General features: G+C 36.2%; 2 protein-coding genes and 1 long non-coding RNA gene across 3 annotated transcripts; 1 reads left to right on the forward strand and 2 right to left on the reverse strand.

The window, feature by feature from the left end:
* Positions 1-1045: 1045 nt before the first annotated feature.
* Positions 1046-7737, reverse strand: LOC113760046. The gene is made up of 9 exons (XM_027302647.1): positions 7200-7737; positions 5091-5139; positions 4282-4388; positions 4087-4149; positions 3837-3916; positions 2541-2712; positions 1649-1695; positions 1410-1501; positions 1046-1272 (listed from the first exon to the last, which is right to left on the reverse strand). The coding sequence occupies exons 2-8, from the start codon at positions 5122-5124 to the stop codon at positions 1417-1419; spliced, it is 588 nt and encodes a 195-aa protein (XP_027158448.1). The 5' UTR covers positions 5125-5139; positions 7200-7737; the 3' UTR covers positions 1046-1272; positions 1410-1416.
* Positions 7738-7856: 119 nt separating this feature from the next.
* On the forward strand, positions 7857-9730 carry LOC113760119. The gene is made up of 3 exons (XR_003467029.1): positions 7857-7996; positions 8104-8132; positions 8918-9730. It is a non-coding gene; the product is annotated as an uncharacterized LOC113760119 (long non-coding RNA).
* Positions 9731-11365: 1635 nt separating this feature from the next.
* On the reverse strand, positions 11366-19236 carry LOC113779567 (guanylate-binding protein 5). Its single transcript, XM_027325181.1, has 17 exons — positions 18740-19236; positions 17466-17568; positions 17115-17184; positions 16975-17013; positions 16750-16867; positions 16609-16666; positions 16218-16282; positions 16080-16086; positions 15925-15985; positions 15434-15493; positions 15317-15336; positions 15173-15238; positions 14575-14742; positions 13845-14102; positions 13556-13768; positions 12582-12853; positions 11366-12161 (listed from the first exon to the last, which is right to left on the reverse strand). Exons 1-17 carry the CDS (start codon positions 18829-18831, stop codon positions 12029-12031), a joined length of 1803 nt encoding a protein of 600 aa, XP_027180982.1. The 5' UTR covers positions 18832-19236; the 3' UTR covers positions 11366-12028.
* Between the last annotated feature and the right edge of the window lie 1158 nt (positions 19237-20394).

A 20394-nucleotide genomic window follows, 5' to 3' on the forward strand; every position in this document is an offset into this window, starting at 1 on the left:
GTTAAAGGAGGGGTGTCTGTGACGGTGGGTTGTTGGAGTTGACCGGAGTGTGGCTGTTGAAATGATTGCTGGTTCGCAGAGTTCTGCTCGGAGGAGGAAGCGTCCATCTTCACACTGTAGCAAGGTGACGGTGGAGTGGAGTGGATGGATTAACTTTTGTTGGAGTTGACGGTGGTGACGGTGGGTTGTTGGAGTTCCTGCTGCTGCTGCTGCTGCTGCTGCTGAGTGGGGGCTGTATTAGGTTGTTCCTTGCCTAGATGAATTCTTCCTGTCAGTCATTTGCTCTTCGCAATTGGTTGAGATGAAGAATCAGTAGTTGTATTCAAATTGTAATTATTAACGGACGTGGCATCATTAACAGCGATGAGATTAATCACTAACAGTAACAGATCAAGCAAAAACTAGCAGAAACACTTACCCGCAACATAAAAACGATAGATTACCAACACTAAAAACATTATTTGTAAAAAGTTAAAGCCACCATTAATCAAATCTGCCTCCATCTTGTTCTGAAAGAGGGAAAAAGGACCTCTCTCTCCCTTTTGTTCTTAATCCTTAATCCAGCCTCCACAGCAAGGCAAGAAAATTGATACTACGTTAAAGGTATATTTTTAGTCAACATCATTTTCAAGCGTCATACCTTTACATCAATTTTCAAGCCAAGGAAACATGGAAATCACTACAAAAAGCCAGCTTTGACATGGCTTACCAAATGCAAATTAAATGGGGTGCAAACTTCAAAACATGATTTTCACAAAATGGAAAAGGAAAAAGATCTTGCTTCCAAGAACTGGGATCTAACAATTAATAAGATCTAAGGATTAGATTGAGCTAACTTCAAAGAAGCCCGCGACTGGTTAGACAAGCCAAACCAGAAAAAAGGAAGCAACTAGAGGGACAGCACCGTCTACAGTGCTTATCTACGGCATGCAAATGCTCCAGTTATACTCCTGACTCCAAACATGTAAATGACGTCCCAGCAAAGGACAAACCCTACATGATTCTTCCTCCACATCAACAAGTTAGAGAAAAACATCCAACAGTATGTCAGAATACTGAGCCTCTTCAAATAAAGTTTCTGCTTTCCCAAAAAAAAAAAAACTTAGAAGGTTGTTCAAATGTTACATTGTATGTAAAAGTTGCATACACAATCTAGCATCCTGGACTCATTACAAAACAAACATGAGGTAAAGCTAACGGGACACAGAAGAGAGAATCTAGTGAGAAAGAAATTAAGGCCTTGTTTCTTGCCCTTCTTTCTGAATCCAAAACCTGTTTTCGTCAGGAGAAAGAAGACTAAGTAAACAGAAAATATACATAAGCTAGTCATATTTTATGCAAAGAGCACTAACCTTGTATAAACAGAAAATACACGTAAGCTAGTCATATTTTATGAAAAGAGCACTAACCTCGTCACTAGGGATAGAAGGATGCTCGGATCCTTAGACTTGTAAACTTCTTCTTCATCTGCCCACCGCTGCAAGGCTTTTCGCTTGCATTCCTGGAAATAAAGAATGTGTTGACGTAAAGTGTACATCTTGTAGCAACGAAAAATCTTATAGTAATAAGAAGTAGCCACCATGATGAGTTAAGTTTAAGAGGTCACATACTATAAAATTCAGATAAAAAGCAATGCATCTACTTGTACCTTGGCACCTTTTTAGCAGATCTCGCTGGTCCTTCATAGTAATTAACCTGCAAAGGTAACAATTTTTGTTTAGCTGAGCAGATGAACCCACAAATTCCAAGAAGAAAAAATACACACGCCCAGAAAAAAAAAACCATTTAAGTTCTTCCTTTTGCTTTGACTAGAGAGACATCTTCAGCAGAAAATACTATAAGTTAAAATAAACCCCAAACGATCATCTATCTGATGCATCTCTATATGCGCATACTTATGTGATGCAAACAGAAGTAAACAAATACATTGTTGCCAATACGGATACCTGCCTGTTTTAAAAACAGTTGGCAAAGGGCTAGCTACATAGCAACAGCTGTCCATAAAGCTACATATTCTTTAGGGGTCTCATCCATCTATGTGGTTAAAATAAAGAATAACCCTACCATGGACAATGAAGTTGAGTTTTCCATGTTCCTAGGACTTCCTTATTACGGCAAGCAACAAGGGAAGAAGAAAAAGATCTTTCATCTCAAACATCAACCTATCAAAGTAATGCTGGAAATGGATTTCAGAAAACTCATATGATTTTCTTTACTTTTTTAGGCTTTTTGGAGTTTCTTTTCTTTTGAAAACGTAGTCAGATTTGTTTTAAGAGGCAATTGGACTGCAAATGAATTTCACAGAGGCATCCCATCATCTTATACAGGAATCAGGTTTGTCAAAGAAAATCAGCGCATGATACAGAGTCAATAGGGTATCATCCAGATTTCAATAAAAATTTCAGCTACTCTGGATTTGTGTATACTCCTTTCAAAACCAAAACGCATTCATGCACTAACAAAAATTTGCACACTATAGATCTATTGAACCTCTTGGGGCATTTAAATACCCAATGAAAAGTCTTAGTGTCTACTCATACCTGATTACGTTTCCTCGGTGAATGCCGAACTCCACCAGTGCCAGCATCTTCTGGCAAACAAACACCATGACTTTGCACTTGGAAATCTAGAGGTTCATTGAGCATATTATTTGCGCATCCACGTCCGCCAATTGATAGCTGTTGAGATGCTCTCAGAGCCAACTCGTCATTGCTATTCATATCCACATTGCATGGGCACATCAAAAACCAGTATAAGAAATCAAAAAGGTTTATACAAAAAAAATATACCAGTAGATTAACATTTATACAGAATGCCTCATAAAAGACTTTGTATGTAGGACGTTTATCAAATGCAACAGTTTAGCAGAATACAAATTTAAATAAAAGAAGCTTCCAAGTCTTTTTTGTTCTTTTTATCAAGTTTCAAACTTTTTATCATATCCAAATTGCATGGGCACATAAAAAAACCAGTATAAGAAATCAAAAAGGTTTATACAAAAAAAAAAATACACCAGTAGATTAACATTTATACAGAATGCCTCATAAAAGACTTTGTATATAGGACATTTATCAAATACAACAGTTTAGCAGAATACAAATTCAAATAAAAGAAGCTTCCAAGTCTTTTCTGTTCGTTTTATCAAGTTTGGATTAACTGTTTTTGGGAGTGTTTTTGAAATATTTTACGATAGCAATGTATATGAAAAACCTTTTACTGTAAATGCTTTTCGTGATGTTTTTGGGATATATTTTGAAATATTTTTAAATTTTAAAAATTTTTGTGATTTTTTTAAAAATTAACACCACCACCCACCACCACCTCCCTTCTCCTCCCTCCTCCCCCTTTCTCCTCCCTCTCTGTCTTCCTCCTTCTCCCCTCCATCTCCTTCCTCCTCCCTTTCTTTCCCCCCTCCTCCCTTCCCCTTCCCCTTCCCCTCCACGCCTCACCCCTCCCCTTCCCCTCTCTGGTCACGATATCGCAACCAGATTATAGCCTCTGGTCGAGGCCAGATTTGGGAAGGAAGGGGAAGGGTGGGGTGTGGTAGGAAAGGGGAGGGGAGGAGGAAGAGGGACGGAGAGGAAAGAGGAAAAAGGAGGGGATGCAACGGTGGTGGTGATTGATGGAAGAAAAACATGGTGTAGATTTCATTTTTTATTTTTTTGTATATTTGAAGTTATTTTTGATATACTGTATGGATGTGGCGTTTTTTAAGTTGTTTTTGTTTGTGTATTACTGTAATATTGTATATAAAAAACTTGTTTTTCAAAAAATGAGGAATCCAAACGGATTATCAAATTCAGAAGATATCGAAAAAGAATGCAAGTACTTTTTACCTTGTTAAATCCCCAGCAATAGGTACTTGAATAGTCTGGATAGGGACAGTTTCTCCATTGTCACCATTATCAGCTGTAGTCTGTGGATAAGAGTGTTGTTTAGCTAATATTTTTATAATTCATTTAGCTCTTTTGTGATATAAAACTCAGTTCAGACATTTAAAAGGAAACACAGGATGATATCTGCATTAGACAAGGAGTGTTAACCTTAAAAGTTAAAAGAATGGAACAAAAGAAAAAGAGTGATAACCTTGAACGTCATAGTTGCATTACTGTAGCTATTCACAACACCTTCCAAATATTCCTGAGCTTCCTGAAACATATCAAAATCACTCATGACATTTACGTTACAATGACGTTAGCAGTAGAACAATAGTTGAAGTTGATATAAGGGTAGCTCACTTGAATCCTAGGCTATTCATGTAGTATAACTAAGTTCTCTTACCTGGTTGACAACTCCATGAACAGCGCTTTCTGCAGTCAGGCCGGTCAAAGCAGAGTGCTCATTCAAAACCACAAGTGAGGAATCACTAGACTCTATGTAGATAGGCGCTAACAATCAAGAGAAAAGATTAAATGTTAATAAGCTTCTGCCAAAAGCCAATCCAACTATACTACATTAATCAGCGAACAACTGTAAGCAAAAGTAAAACAAAGACCTTTTGTTAATCAAGTAAAACCAGTTAATAAATTTCTAAAAGAATAAATGAAGAAGGAAGATCTAAAACAAAGGAAAGAGTACTTTTGAGAATATTTTAAATATGTTAATATACCATAGCAATTTTTCTTTTTTCTTTTTTTTCCTTTTATATCCTCTCCTTAATTTCTCTTATCAATTTGTCAGCAACTCTAATATTGATGACCTCTTTTTAATAGACATGTCTGGTTGCCCTCAATAAGCACATTCTGTTGGGTAATTTTTATCCCATAATTTCCTCTTCTAGACTAGCAGTTATCCATCAAAAATTGCAACAACAGTAATGTGATTCGAAACAAAAAGTTGTGCCAAATTTCAAAATGAGGTTTTGATCAGCCATAATCAATTTGACAAATTCTTTTTCTTTTAAATAAAAAAATAAATTTTCGCATGGAAGTGACACACACACACATAAAGGAAGTGACAGACAAAAACTAATAGAAGTCATGTCGAAACAGACAAATACGAAAGCCCAAAAATGAAAATTCTCATTTGCCAAAGGAATGACTTCAGGAAAACCACAGAGAAAGAACAAACTGCAGAGTAGAACTACCAACCATGAATGCAACTTCCTGCTCTTGCACGATTCATCTTCCCAAGCGAAAACTGGAAACCAAAAAAGAAAATTACATAATCAGATTTCATAAAATGTTGTTATTCTACAAGGGGAAAAAGTAAAGAGAAAGGGCACTGGAACCATCAGACTAGTGTCACCCACAGATGAAACTCATAAAAGAGAAATGTTATGAGAAACTTTTCAGAAATTTAGGCAATCAACCTCATGAATCGTACATGATGTTTTGATGAACAGAGATCTAATGAAATGAGGAAAATCTCAAGTGATTTGCAATTGTGGAAGTGAGAGGTGTATATAACCACAACAGCATTAATTACATGACAAAAAATATTTATTGTAGCCCATAGATTTGTACTTACCATGTATGATTATCCTGGATACCAAAGGTCCAAAATCACAAAACTGACAGTAGGACTTTGTCGAATGTTTACAGGGTGTTCAATCACGTGCATAACTTTGTCGTGTTTTGGATATAGCAAAGAAATAAATCTGGATTGCTACATCGCATAGTAGAAATAATTTTTTTTAAATATTCCTATGCCACATATTTTTGCAACTCATCAAATAAGAACACTGGGAGTACTTATCAAATGAGCATCTAAATAACTAAACTCCATCCATGCAAGAAATGCAATTTGAACCACTATAATATTTCAATATTTCAAATTAGTCAATAACAAAAGTATACATATATATCTCTGTTGTCAATCCTATTTAAAGGCAATTCAATTGTATTATTTCCATGTGCCTTTGTTCTATAATTGGCTGCCCAATTTTGAGAAAGATAAATTTTTTGACAAGAAGCTGCAGTCTAACTTCTTGAAAACCATGCAAAGCATAAAAGTAACTACATAAAAATAAAAATTGTATTTTCTCAAATACAATCGCCTATTTCTGTTATAACTGTTTCAAAGCTTTCATAACCTCCATTTATTTCTTTTCATCTTTTCTTTTTGACATGCATGAAAACAGTCGAGATACTGATAAGAAAAAATGCTAGAACATTCTTCTTTGGCCAGTTGCATGACATTGTCAGTACAGTTCGAAGCAGCTTCAAGGATTAAGAGGTTAGAATTACATGAAGACTCCCTGGAAATCAAGCTACATTTTGAATGTATTTTGTTGTAGTTACCCCTCTCTAATCCCCCTCAGGGGGAGGGCCGATACTTCTTTCATTTTGTAGTGGTGTTAGTGTTACCTACACCCTTGTTGCTGATATGCATAACTAATTTTGACGCATAATTCTGAACTGTACTTGGGAATGGTAATTCATATACGGAGAATCTTGCTCACTTGTTTTATAAGCTATGTTATTAAGATAGTGATACAAGTTGACTAGAACAAGTTTCATAGCATCATAGCTTATTCCAAATAGCCGATTGTTGTCAATACTACTAACACATTTCCAACTTAATCACTAATCAGAATTTGGGAACACATGATTCTCTTCTTGAACAATTGGGTCTATTAGAAACTCATCATCCAGGGATTGACCCCTTTCAATGAACCAAACACACTATGGGAAAACATAAGAGGGAAACTTATTTTTCTATTTGGAGTATGAATGGAAAGTTGGTACCAAGCCTGAATGCAGTCAATTATACCAATGTAAAACTCAGAAGGGAACATCATTCAAGATTAAGCAAATCCACATGCATCCAAAACTGGGAAAGGGAACAAAATTAAAGTACAAAATCAAGGATTTAGCAATATTATCTCCTAATTACTAGATTAACTTTACATAAATGTCATGCACACAATTATTGTAAAACTCAGAAGGGAACATCATTCAAGATTAAGCAAATCCACATGCATCCAAAACTGGGAAAGGGAACAAAATTAAAGTACAAAATCAAGGATTTTGCAATATTATCTCCTAATTACTAGATTAACTTTACATAAATGTCATGCACACAATTATTCGATGTATTTTGTCACCGCCACTCGTTATTCTTCATAACCATTTACTATATCGAATACTTACTAATTAGTACTTGAATTCAGAGAACATTTAAACACCAAAATTGAAATATCTTACTAAGAAATTGAAGGAAATAGATAGGAACTCCAAAATCAATTCAGACACTACCTATTAGTTGAAAATCTCCTCATTTGCAGTGCAATTCCACCCATACTTGAAAATTAGCACGACGCATCTAGTACGGAGAATTTCGGAAACTGCCATAGCTTCCACCGTCCTCCAAACAAGGAGGCAAAATCCAAAGATTCGACAAAATTTTCAAGCTTGAGTGCCGTACTCGTTGATGGTGCCATGTTATGCTCCAAAACCCTAGACTCTTGGGTCCGGAGCTGGAGATGGAGCCGACTCCAATGCTGATAATGATCGTAGTTCAAGCGTACTTCGAGATCGCCGGTGGCACAGAATTGTCTACGCCACTCTACGGTGGAGTTTGTTGTCACGCAAGTCAAACTGTCACACTGGCAGTACAAAGTTCGAGCCCGGGCATAAACAAAATTGTCCAGTCATTTGTTTTGGACTGTGGTGTGATTCAAATCTTGCGGCATGTGATCCTTTATGGTGTAGAAGTTCGATCTCTTAGGGTCTGTTTGGTTGGACGGAAAATATTTTCCAGAAAATGTTTTCCTAATTTTCCACTGTTTGGATACAATCTAATTTGGGAAATGATTTCTGACGGAAAATAACTTACACCGAGGAAGGAAAATAACTTCCTTATCTATTATTTTGAAGTTGTTTTCCTTTCTTAAAAGCACGGCCTCTTCTTAAAATCACGGCCTAAAGGCATCCTTCCACATCGGCAAATGCCCATTCTCAACGATTGAAGACCATCGACTGAAGACTCATCGGCAAACCAATCGTTCTTCGCCGGCAGCGCCTCCAGCTCCGGCAAAGACCCACTTCCAGAGGTACGCTACTCTTTCAATTGGGTTATTCTCTTAATCCTTCTTCTTACAGGTCGTGGGCTGAAGCTCTTCATCATTTTCTATTAATTCTTTTCCTACTTTCTTGAAAGGTTGGATCATATCGCAATTCATTGTCCTGGTGAGTCAAACTTATTGCTTGCTTATTGATCTTTAGTAGTATTTTTACTGGAATTTCTAGTTTTGAGTGGGGCAGTTTTCTTGATTTATGCATAGTAGGTTTTATTGTTGATTTTTTTTTAGAACCTGCTTTGTTCCCTTAAGGAATTGCAGAAAAAGTTTCTTGCTTTGATGACTTTTGTATCCCATTAAGATAATTTTTGCTACACACACAATCACACATTGGGTTTGCTTGTGTTCGTTTCTTGGAGATTGTACAGAGCTTGATGAAGCTCTGATAGTTTATTACTGGTAATTTTGGACCAAGAAAACTCAAAAAAGGAAAGGATAGGGAATAATTGAGCAGGATTGTTATTACAGATTTCTATTTCTATATGGCATTTATTGTTGCATTAGTTTTGCTGGGATTTTCTGGAACCCTGTATCAAGCATACAACACTAAGAAAGATGGAAAACGGGAAAAAAAAAAAGAAGAGAAAAAGAAGAAACTTCTGGTTTGTTAGAAAGACTGAAAATGTTGGTAGGAAAAGATAATGAAGCTCTGATGTTACAGTTGCCTGTTCAATTATTTTGGAACCTTGCTGCAATCGATAGGGATTTTCTTGCATCGTTAATTTCTTCTAACATAATAGTAAGCTCCCTTTAAAGATTCACAAAAAGTAATAGATCACAGTCAGAATGCTCCAAACTTTGGCTCAATAATAGACAAAGTACATTCAGATTACGTGTCTTTGGAAGATCTTGTTCCATTAGCAATGGCTAATTTTGAAGCTCTCTCCATTGAAGGGTTGAGGATTCAATGTGGCTAGTCAGATGCAGAAGCACCTTCAAGCATTAGGCCCCAATTTACTAAGAACTGGACCTCCGTAAGCCAGAATGTTAAACTAGGTGGGGTTATGGGATCTTTGGAATCCACTCCATTGCAACTTTTGGATGTCAGAGGGGATGATGGTATTGCTGAGTTAATCAAACTCTATATCTCCTTGGATGAATGGATCAGGTTAGATGCAGTAGATATTGATTATGAGAATGAAGTTGATGGAGAGATGTTGAAAATCTTAGCAGCTCATCATGCTGATCTTTTCAATTTAGGTGGTTTACAGTGACTAGAAATGGTCTATGAGTTACATTATCAGGTAGTAACAGTCATTTTTTACAGTCATTTGTTCGATAACAACTTCACATTAGCTCTTAGGTTGCAGCTCAGAGATCCTTTTCGTGACTTTGAAATGGTTGGATCATCAATGCTTGCTCTGGCTCAAGTTGAAAGAATTTGTATTCCTGTGCATGCCGAAATGCACAACACAAAATAGAGAAACGGATTTGAGCAACGAAAAGGATGATCTGAATGAAGAGTTTGTTATGGAAGGAACCAGTGCTGAAGAAAATCATAAGTGCATCAATGCACCATTCATCTGTCTGTTTAAAATCTCTGGTGTCCATGTCACAAGTTTTAATGTTGAGCCAAATGGTAGGGGCATGTTAATTGATCCTAGACAGCTACAGTCTGGGTCTCGATGGTTGCTTTCTAGTGGTATGAATAGGACAAGCAAGCATCCTTTTCCCATGTCCAATCAAAATCATCCATTTTCTGACACACACAATGATTTGTATTGAATCCACTTCACCCCATAATAATTTTTTTTAAAAGGAAGATCAAAAGCCAATTCAATAGTGTCATTAATAATTCATGGTGTAATTTAAATAAATATTTTATAAAAATAATAATATGATTATAATGGATAGAAGCTAAAACAAACTTGTAATTAGATGAATGTTTTAAGAATAGAAAAATATTTGCAACATATCAACAAACATTAAAAAAAGAAGTCAAAAAATATTTTCACTGATAAATCACACACTAGAAAATTATGAAAAAAGGAATTTGGAAAATATTTTTACTAAATAACCAAACACTGAAAAATTATGGAGAAGGAAGTGATTTTTCAGGAAAATGACTTCGATGGAAAATATTTTTGTTTTAAAATGCATGTGTCAATCTTTAATGGTCAAAATACCAAGTGCATGACTATTAAATTAAGATATAAATTTAATGGTCAAATGACTTCGATGGAAAATATTAAAATTAATTTCGTTTTAATATTTCTTCTTAACTAAACGGTTTTCTTTTAAGGGTTGTATCTGGTGATACAACGCATACAATCGTTAAGTGTCCATTCATTTTAAAAGGTGCCTATTCATGAAGAAATATGTTTCCAAAAGACATGATATTTCTTTTGGGGTATCTAAACGTTATAAATAATAGTGTTCAGATAACAGAGGCCTCACTTTTTACTTTTGTCTTACTATTCTTCTGTTTCATTCAAAACAATATTCTCTAAACTGTTTTTGGGAGAATTTCTATATACTATTGTGTCGAAATTCTGGTTGGCTTTGTTATTCCTAGAGGGAATTACTGCAAACCCGGTAATAGAATAGTGGGTGCAAATTTCCTTAAGGAAAGTGAATTTTCACGTCAAAGCCGTATTTTATTGTTGTAGTTATTACTGTTTTCCTAACAATTATTAATGGCTTTGATTGGTAAAGATATTCACAAATTGGGTTTAGTTACTAGTCATGGAGTTAAACATCACATGCATTGTTAAATTACTACTAAGATGCGATTTAGTTGCTAATAACTGAAGTTACAAAAAGAATGGTAAATTTTTTTTTTTAAACTATACCAGAAACTGATTCTTTTTAACCAAATTACTATAACAAGAATTTTAAAATTATTACTAACATAAATTTGATTTCTGGCGCCTATTTTGCTACTAAACTGATTCTTTTTCTTTAATCTTACCAGTTAACTCAAATTATCAATAGTTGGTAATACATTCACAGTAGATTTGATTTGTTTACTAATGAACCACCGGTGGAGAAAATTGCAGTTGGTCATCTAAACAAAATGAATACAAAAAATGGAAAATGTGAAATTTATCCAAAAAAATGGAGAACACGGTTTCATAACTTTCTTTTCTCCAGTCTTGATCAATCAATGCACCAAGTTTAAGATTACAAATGGCCAAAATTAAATCCAAAAAAAAATGAATGAATTTGGTTGAACTGGTTCTGGCCCATTAACAAACTAGATTAGGCTCTTAATGCAAAGGCACTAACCAGCCATTTGATCCCTTTTCCAGAACAAGGCACATAACCGCGACCAGTGGAACGAGGAACCTGAAACTCAAGCTCCATAATCACGTCCAGAGAGGAATTTTGATAATTTTCAACTCAGATTCAAATGGAATTCAGCATTCAACTCTACCTGCTAATAGCGTATTTCAATCAGGACTCAAACCATGCCCGGGTGATGTCTCTCAAAAGGACATCACCACCAAAGCTATGCTCGATATGTCTGCAACTAAAATTGACTCGTCTTTACAGCTAACGGCTCAATTAAATAATTGATCAATAGGATCTTCAACTAAGCTACCCGAATGGCTATTCAATTCATTCAAAGCCTAAAGGCTTTTCCCTGTTGCAACTGTTGCAGCAAGCTCAATGCCATCATAAAGAGAATTGTCCTTGAAGCAGTCAATGTTCTGCGCTGAGGCAAAGTTGAGTTCTTTCTGGCTTAATCACTGACCTCTATGATTACAGTACATGACTAGTATTCAGAAGGCCAAATGCCTTGTCCATTTGCCTGAACACTTTTGCTGTGTACAAATTTAGTGTAATTGATAAAAAGGTCGTATGGTAAAATGGGAATTTGCTACAACACTGCATCATGGAGCTCGAGAAATCCCTTTGGTCATCCAGCTCCACAATTTTGGTCTGATGCTAATAAGTTCATATGCACAGCCACCCAGCCTGCTTTGCATGAAAAAAAAAAAAACGGAAAAGCTTGCTGAGAAACGCTGAAGAACACAGCTCGCTAGAAGAACTGTTTTTCATTCATTCTGATCTTCGTCGATCTTTCGGATTGTTGTACACTGGTAGGAGCCATCGTGGCCCATGTTTCTTCCTCCCATAACACCGCCAATAGACAACAAATACTGCTGCTACAAGGCCAATAGGGATTGCCCATCTGTTACAATATTACAGATGAATGTAATATATGTTATGTACCCTCATATTTTCTGAGAACCAATGTTCGTCCCAAATTCTTGCGCTCCTTTTGTTGACCAATCAATTGCATTAAAATTTTCTTTGTACAGACATAGGTTTTGTGTTCTATGATATAATTGTAGACAATGAAATTCTTCTCAAACTATACTCTCCTGCACACTTTTAGAGTATGGGGATGTGGAGGTATTTATTTGATTGGATAAATGACAAGTTAGAGAGACAATTCATTTCATTGAGACAGGACAGAATTTTTGTGACTGGGAAATACCAACAAATTCTAATTCTTAATTTTTCAAGTTAAAAGGCAATTAAAACTTTGAAGACCAAGGTAGGGATAAACCTATTAATAGGACAAGCTGAAACAAGAGGGATTTATTACCTGTCCAAGTCAAGGATAGGACTGTAGACGAGAGTTTCCCAAGTTGCAACAATAGCATGCCAAACTGGATTGTAGTAAAGAGATTCTGCTGACCAAAACATCCTTGTATATGTCTCCAAAAAGATGAATAGTATCCAAGCCCCAACTTCAATCAGAATGAACTTTATTATAAAACGACCCACCACCACCATTACAAGTGAAAAGGCCACCAACCAATTAAAGAGTCTGTGGTTATATTCCTTAATAAATAGGGATTTCGACTTCCCTAACATCTGCAATCAAGATCATGTAAATGCATCAAAACCAACCCACAATAATAAGCCAAATCAGAGGAATCTGTACATACATGCAAGAGAAGAGAGAAAAAACCAGTATAAAAGGCACCAAAAATAGCTCTGTAAAAGTAAGTTTTTTCTTACTTTGACTGTGGAAACTGTGAAACAAGAAGAGGAGTGAAAGTTTCCAGGAAAAATACTTTTCAATTTCGATAATGATTAGTTAGTCAACTCAAAGCAGAGAATCCATAAGGCGATCCCTTTTAATCCTGTGGACCAGATCAGAGGATAGCCACATTTTGCCAAGTATGAGTAATGATTGTCCATGCATGTTTTACTCCTGAAGACCCTTTTTAATGAAGAATTAACTGCCTTATGACTCCTAAAACCAGAGATATCATCTATCAGTCACCCTCTGTGTAGCTCAGCCTCTTGAGTTGGTGAATTGGAGAGTTGCTGCCCCAGACAGGGAAGGCCAGTTTAATTCATTCTATTGGGTTGAGCAAGAACACATTTGGCTTCAGAAATATTTGTACGCACGTGAACTTTCTTCTTGTACTCTCTCTCCCTCTCACACACACAAAACAAGCACAACCCACCCAAGGACACTCAGTTATAATACCCACTATAAAACCTAAAGAAATTAGGAAAATCTGCAATCCAAAAAGAAAACCAGAAACTTGAAATACAACTTCAAACCTTCATCATCCGTTGCTCATAGCTGCTTTTAGAAGGCCCAACACATTCCTTCTCAAAACTTTGATTGCAATGGAGGAAGCCTGCATTGAATTTCGACATAGAGGGGAGTCTAAGCACTTGAAGCTCATCCATTTTGTCCTCGCATTTAATATACAAAGCCTCACAGATTCTTGAAGATTGATACTCGTTTGCCAAAATGATATTCTTGTGCACCTGCACAGACATGCCAATAAGCACATAAAACTTTGCAATTTGTCAATCAGGGAGTTTTACTATTCTAGAGTTGAACCTTTTCAATTTCTTCATCCAATTTCTCAACTGATCTCTTGGCATGGTGATGACCAAAATGTTGCTCATCAAAAGCTTTCATAGCAGCTTCTCTAAACTCTTCATGAGTTCCTTGCAGATCTTCCTTTGCCATTGGAAGATGCACATTGCTAATCTTATCACTGTATAGCTTCAGGCACCTCTCCAAGATACCCTTGTTGAAAACTTCCACAAGGGAACCTGTTGATGGAATCTCCCCTTTATTCAAGGCCTCAAGAATCTGGAAGTACAATAAGTTACAAAATAAAAAAAATGTTATACATGCAACTCGAACGATAAACTCAAGATAGTGCAAGTGGCAACAAAAAAAAAAAAAAAAGAAGGATGCAGCAAGCATGTTAGCAATCTACACAATGCTAAGATGCATTCATAGGTTCTGTAGTTAAACATGATAAGAAATGCAACCTTTCATGAGGAAAATTAAACTAAAAGAGGAAGTTTCTCTGCTTTAAGAAAGACCTAAATCCTTTCAACAATTTCAACTTTCTTGCTTCCACAGAATGCAACATTCAATAATTGCTCCAACTCAAAGTTATCAGTGTAGACTAGTTTTTAGTACATTTACCATGCTATGTTAGCTTATTCAGAAAGCATGCTCTTGGTTTGGAGGCTGATATATGAGAAACTGGTATCTAAATGAGAGGGTTCATATCATATCCAAATCTGAATCTCGCTGGAACTAGAGAAAGCACCTGCTCTAGAAAAGAGACAAACTCTTTTCCATTTAGTGTTTTGCCCTGGACAATCTTTGGACGAATTAGGGACGCAACAAGATCTTTTAGTTGCTCCCTCTTCTTAACATAAAGAGGATCAAGCTCACCATCCTTCATCTCACAGAGCTTTGTCCTTTGGAGATGAGGCTGCACAAAAGTTAAAGCTTGGTTATCATATCATCCACTGTATTTGAAATTTGATGAATTAGTACCAACAAAGTTAGTAAAGACAAGAACAGTTAGCCATAAAATTGCATTTGATGAATTCTTCAAGAATCACTAGCTTAAAGCTCAAGTAATCTTCAAGGTCATTATTCAGAAAGCAGACCCAATCAGAGATTTTAAGGATACCATCCTCCAAAGCCCCCCAACCTCCACTCAACAACATACATCTGATTGATGCTATTACTGCTCTTCTTAAAATCTAATCTTCTACATATAAAAGCCCCTTCAAACATTTAGCATGCATCAGTTCATTCTACCAGGTCACTGGCAAAATTCTCCAATCATTTTATGTGTAATAAACCCCTACAGATTAAAAGCAAAAGAATGATTGACGTGAATGTACAATCCATACCTGCGGTAAGCTGAAGGCAGTGCTATTTTCACCCATAATAGCTAAAGAATCACGGATCTGGTTAACCTGATAATAAAAACCAATTTTATGATCTTCATTCATAATACCATCTGATTATTAAGAAGACTTTGGTAGAACATGAACCTGGTCAATGTTTTTGTCCCCTGCCAAAAAAAAAAAGAAGTAAGATTTAATTTTTAAATGCAGTTTGCTTGATATAAAATCACCTATGCACAAAAATACATGCAGAACGAAACTAACCATCAGAGTTAGGTACATGTTGGAGAGCTTCATTAACCATCTGCTGCACAGATTTTCCTTCTGCATGAGGTCAAAAGCAATACCCACTTTAACCAGAGAGAGAGAGAGAGAGAGAGAGCATGACATCAACAAAAGAGATTCAATATGCCAACATAACCTCAGGCAAAAACATGATAAAAAGTCCCAGCTTCAAAAGTCTTTATGTGAAAATTTTCAAAGGATGGTTTAAGAATTTCCAGACTAGTTGACCTACATATCATAACTTTGTCAGAAAATCACTTTTCCACATTCATTTTCAATAAATAGAAAATCAATAAAATGTACACACACATTTTGTTTCATTTCTGAGGGTCAAGTGTTGGGAAACTCAAAAAAGGTCCAAAACCACATTTATTCGGGGCATGGTTGCACAAAGAGTCTACAGAAGGCCAAAAGGATATTGACACAAGGATTAAAAACAACATGGCTTACATTCATTCAAGGACACTTACGCAGAAAGTCACGCTGGATAAGCCATAGCAGCTTAGCAGGTTCAAATGCAACATCCTGCCCCTGCAAAGACATTTACTTAATCAGACACTCTTCCTCTATTTTCTTCACTTTATGTGAGATAACATGATGCTAAAGAAAGAGTTGCAGCTATTACCTTCACCCTATCCACCATGTGAATGCAGGTATAAGTGGCATGACAATAAAAGGACAGAGAAAAGATAAACAAGTATATTAGAAATACATATTGACCCAAGGCATGGTAAACTTTTATCCACAGAGTTAAATTGCATACCTTCCATAAAATTCTTCAGCAAGCTCAACTGCGAAAGACAGCCGAGAAATGTCTGCTTCACGGATCTGAACATAAAATTGAATCAAGAAACTACAGCGAAATAACTAACTCTATGACAACTTGGCTGTTGCACAAAAATGGTTGCAGGATAAAATGGCACAAAAATTGGATTCGAAAACCAAAAATCTTCAGTTAAAAAGGTAAAAGTGACGTGAAATTTACTGACATGTCATCACTTAAAACTAAATTCACTCTTGAAATCTAGTTTCATAACACTTTAGCATTCCATTTCTGCAAATTGACTTCTACGACAGCCATTCTGTGAAATGCTTTTCCTTTGGGACTGGAATTACCAATTTTTGAAAAGCAAGAGAGAGAGAGAGAGAGAGACCGTCTCAGGTAGGTTGTAGATAAGCACAGAGCTCATAACAGTTGCCAAAGCAAAAATCCTGCCAATACAGAAAACATAAATAAAAAATTATACATTTAGAGTCCATCAAAGAATATTGCATAATATAACTTAGGACATTACCGGTCATCATATACATTTGACTTTCCAACACTTTCAAAACCTTCTGTATCAAGGTAGAAGACAGATGTTTTTACTCCGTTAATGTCCAATTCAAATGGGGCTCCCCACACCCATATCCCTGTAAAACGATCAAATCTTTTTAATGTTTCTTCATTTATAGAGTTGCTTTGTTGAATGTTTGCATGTATCAAGCAAAAAAGCTAGCAAAATCCTGTGACTGACTACCTTTTGTCTTAGTGTCACGCATGTGTCCAACCCCAAAACCTGAAATATATAAACAAATAACCAATTTTCCAAGGGGAATTTATATAAGCACCAATATTGACCAGTAAAATTGCAAAAGTAACAACTGCAAGAGGCTGCACCTTCATTACAAGAAAGGGAGAGAAGTTGATTAAGTAGAAAAGATTTTCCAGAACGATAAGGACCAATCACCTGAAATACAGTTGTAAACCGAAATCATGAATAAGAATAAAGGATTAACTAGAAATGGAGAACAAGGAAGACAAGAAAATTTTCCTGTCATTAGAAGCTTCCTCATCACAAAAATATATAGATGAGAGCAATATATCCCAGAACAAAGTAAAGCTCAAATGAAAAGGCTAAATATTTATTTCAGCTCTTGCATCGAAACCACATAAATCTCATGGTCATGCAACAAAAACTAAAACCATAAACCAAACTGGAAGCAGTAGTAACGTTAAAGAAAAGCTCACAGCAACAGCTGCAATTGGGTTTGTAATTCTCTCAATTGCCTCCAGTCCTGCTCTTGCAAGGCGAAGTTTTGTATGACCAGGATCAGGTTCTATAATTGGAAATCTGTACGACGAAAAGAGCATAGAAAGAGCATTAATATTGCATCAGAGATCTAAGGACTCCAAAATCTACCAGGCAGCACAAAACATGGCAGAGATGGTAATGCTGTGAAACTGAATAACTATATATCAAAATTACTATTTCTCGCTTTGATGAAAGAATTGACAAGATATCAGCATTGAATATCACAAAAAGAAACATGCAAGGTGTTAAAATCCAAATACTAATTCCATTCAAACAATCAAGATAAAGACAGCATCATATACTTAGTTGACTGAAAGTTATCAATGTAAGAAGTGCAAAAATGCCAGCATCTCTTTCCCTCTTATGGTCCTTTATTACAGGATAGATCGTTCTTATAACCCGAGAGGTCACTACCAGTCCACCTTGTACGCAAGAAGTCCCTACCAGTCCACCTTTTACGCAGCTGAAGGGAAAAAATCCAAAAGTTCTATTCTTCCCCTAGGTAAGGACGAAAAATCTTATAGCATTTTCCAAGCTAGCACTGATGACTACATAATTGAATTTTGTTTTATTTTTTATTTTTTAAAAAATCAGATCAAGGAGAGCCTAGTTAGGGCAAACCACTTTGAGTAGAACACATACAAAATAAATTCTTTTATGAGCTATGGCTATCAACTCAATGAACCATGCACTTATTGTTTATCCTAGGTTAATAGAAATCAAGTTCAGTGGCATATTAACTAAATGTAACCAGTCATAAACATGGTAAAATAGACCAAGCTACCTTGAAATTATGCTGCTTGAATACACGTATAGATTAACATCTCAAAACTTAAGTTCTCTTGTTTTAAACTGTGGTCCTAGTAAAAAAATATAAATGTCTTGCGAAAAAAAATCTGTCAACTCATTGCTTTGCAAACAATCTTCACAAAATGAGAAGACAAAAAATCTGACATCCGGATTTACTACCAATTAAAATGCAATGGCAACGCAGGCATATGACAGACCAACGAACTAAAAATCTTCTATTTTAAAGAAACCAAGAAAACAAACTCAGCAGCGTCAGAATAAATTGCAACAAAAACGAAATCCAAAAACCACAATGCCTCACGAAGATCAACAAAAATAACGAACTCACGTATCCAACAACTCAAAGCAACATCCTTGTTCTACAAACAAATGTAGGGGCGAAAAAAAAAAGGGGCCTTACGCTTGATGAATATCATCAATTGAGAACGAGCCCGATGTCAATAAGCATAGAAAGATTGAGCAATAAGCGACCAATCTCGAAATCTGAAGCATTGATCTGTTCCCAGCAGAGCCTCCTCACTGTTCTACAAAATGCGGTCTAATGAATCGCAAGAGACCATTTAACTACTTGCAAGCAAACAACAAAGACAGAGAGAGGGAAGGGCCAAGGCCAAACCAAAAAAAAGAAAAGAAAACGTGCGAGACCGGTTTTGGAAGTATACTGAGAAAATTACTTTTAGACAAGGAGAAGAGCGAGGAAGAGCAAGAGCGAGGGAGAAGGGGAGGGATCTCAAGAAACAAAAACGGAGGGTGCAGGTTAAGAATCGTGGACCCCGCTTTCAATACTGGCAGGTCTGAGAATTCCTTTTTGATTTGTGAGGCTTGAGCTGGAGGGGACAAAAGGGGTGCAGGGATGGAATGTAAAATCTGACGGCGTTAATTACAGCGTTTTTGTTCTACTGCGTGTTATTCTGTTACCGGCTCAATTAGACGGCACTGACTTGAATTACTTGAAGAGGATTTATGGGCTTATGGCCCGTCTTGGATTTAGATTTTTTTTTTTTTTACCAATCTTGGAATTAGATTTGGATTTATCTTTTTTTTTATACAGATATTATATGCACTGTGTTTGGATAATACCACAAGTCATGCTTGCAAATTTTGAATTTGAACGTCAAATCGATGCAAATTTTGGTAAGTGTATACGCAAAAATTTTGACTCTGTTTGAATTAATTGTTTTTAGGGTATTTTTCAAAAAAATTACTATAAATGTGCATATAAAAAACTTTTACTGTAACTATTTTTTGGATTATCTTTAGATATATTTTTTAAATATATTTTGGAGCATTTTTATAATTTACAACTTTTTTGAGATTTTTTCTTTTAATATTACACCACTCCCTCACTTCTCCTCCCCCCTCTTTCCTTCCTCTCTTCCTCCTCCTTCTCCCCCTTTCCTCTCCCTTTTCCCCCCTCCCCTCCTTTCCCCCAACCCCAAAATCCTCTCCCATCAGCGGGTGGTAGCTATGACTTTAGCCACAGCTCTAGTCGTGACCTTTTCTGGTTGCTACTAGAAAGGTCACAACCAGAAGCCATGAGTCGCGGCTTTTGGCCGTAACCTTTTGATTGCGATCAAATTTAGTCGCAACCAAAAAGGTTGCGGTCAATGGAGGGGTGAGGGAATTGGGGGCGGGGAAAATAAAGAGAGAGATGATGGAAGGTCATGGGTGTCGGGGTGGTGGCGGTGAAGAGTGATAGGTGGTGGTCTATTTTTTTTATATATACATATATTTGTAGTTATTTTTTATATATGGTATACATATAATATGTTTTTTGAGTTATTTTTATGTGTATATTACTGTAACATTGTATATGAAAACTTGTTTTTCAAAAATTGAGAAATCCAAACAGAGCCTTGTAGGAGTACTGGCACGTGAATGGATCAACGGGCCGCCATTTGCGCTGTTGAGCCTTGTAGGAACCCAAAATGTCTGTCTAATTTAAAGCGCATTAATGGATTGGAGTTTCTGAGACCATATGCAGGCCCATCTTAGTATGCAGAGGTTTTTTAAATTCGTTTTGCAAGAAGTATTAGTGAACTCAAAATTTCTATA

The sequence above is a fragment of the Coffea eugenioides genome, chromosome 1, assembly GCF_003713205.1.
Source record: "Coffea eugenioides isolate CCC68of chromosome 1, Ceug_1.0, whole genome shotgun sequence".
Lineage (NCBI taxonomy): Eukaryota > Viridiplantae > Streptophyta > Magnoliopsida > Gentianales > Rubiaceae > Coffea > Coffea eugenioides.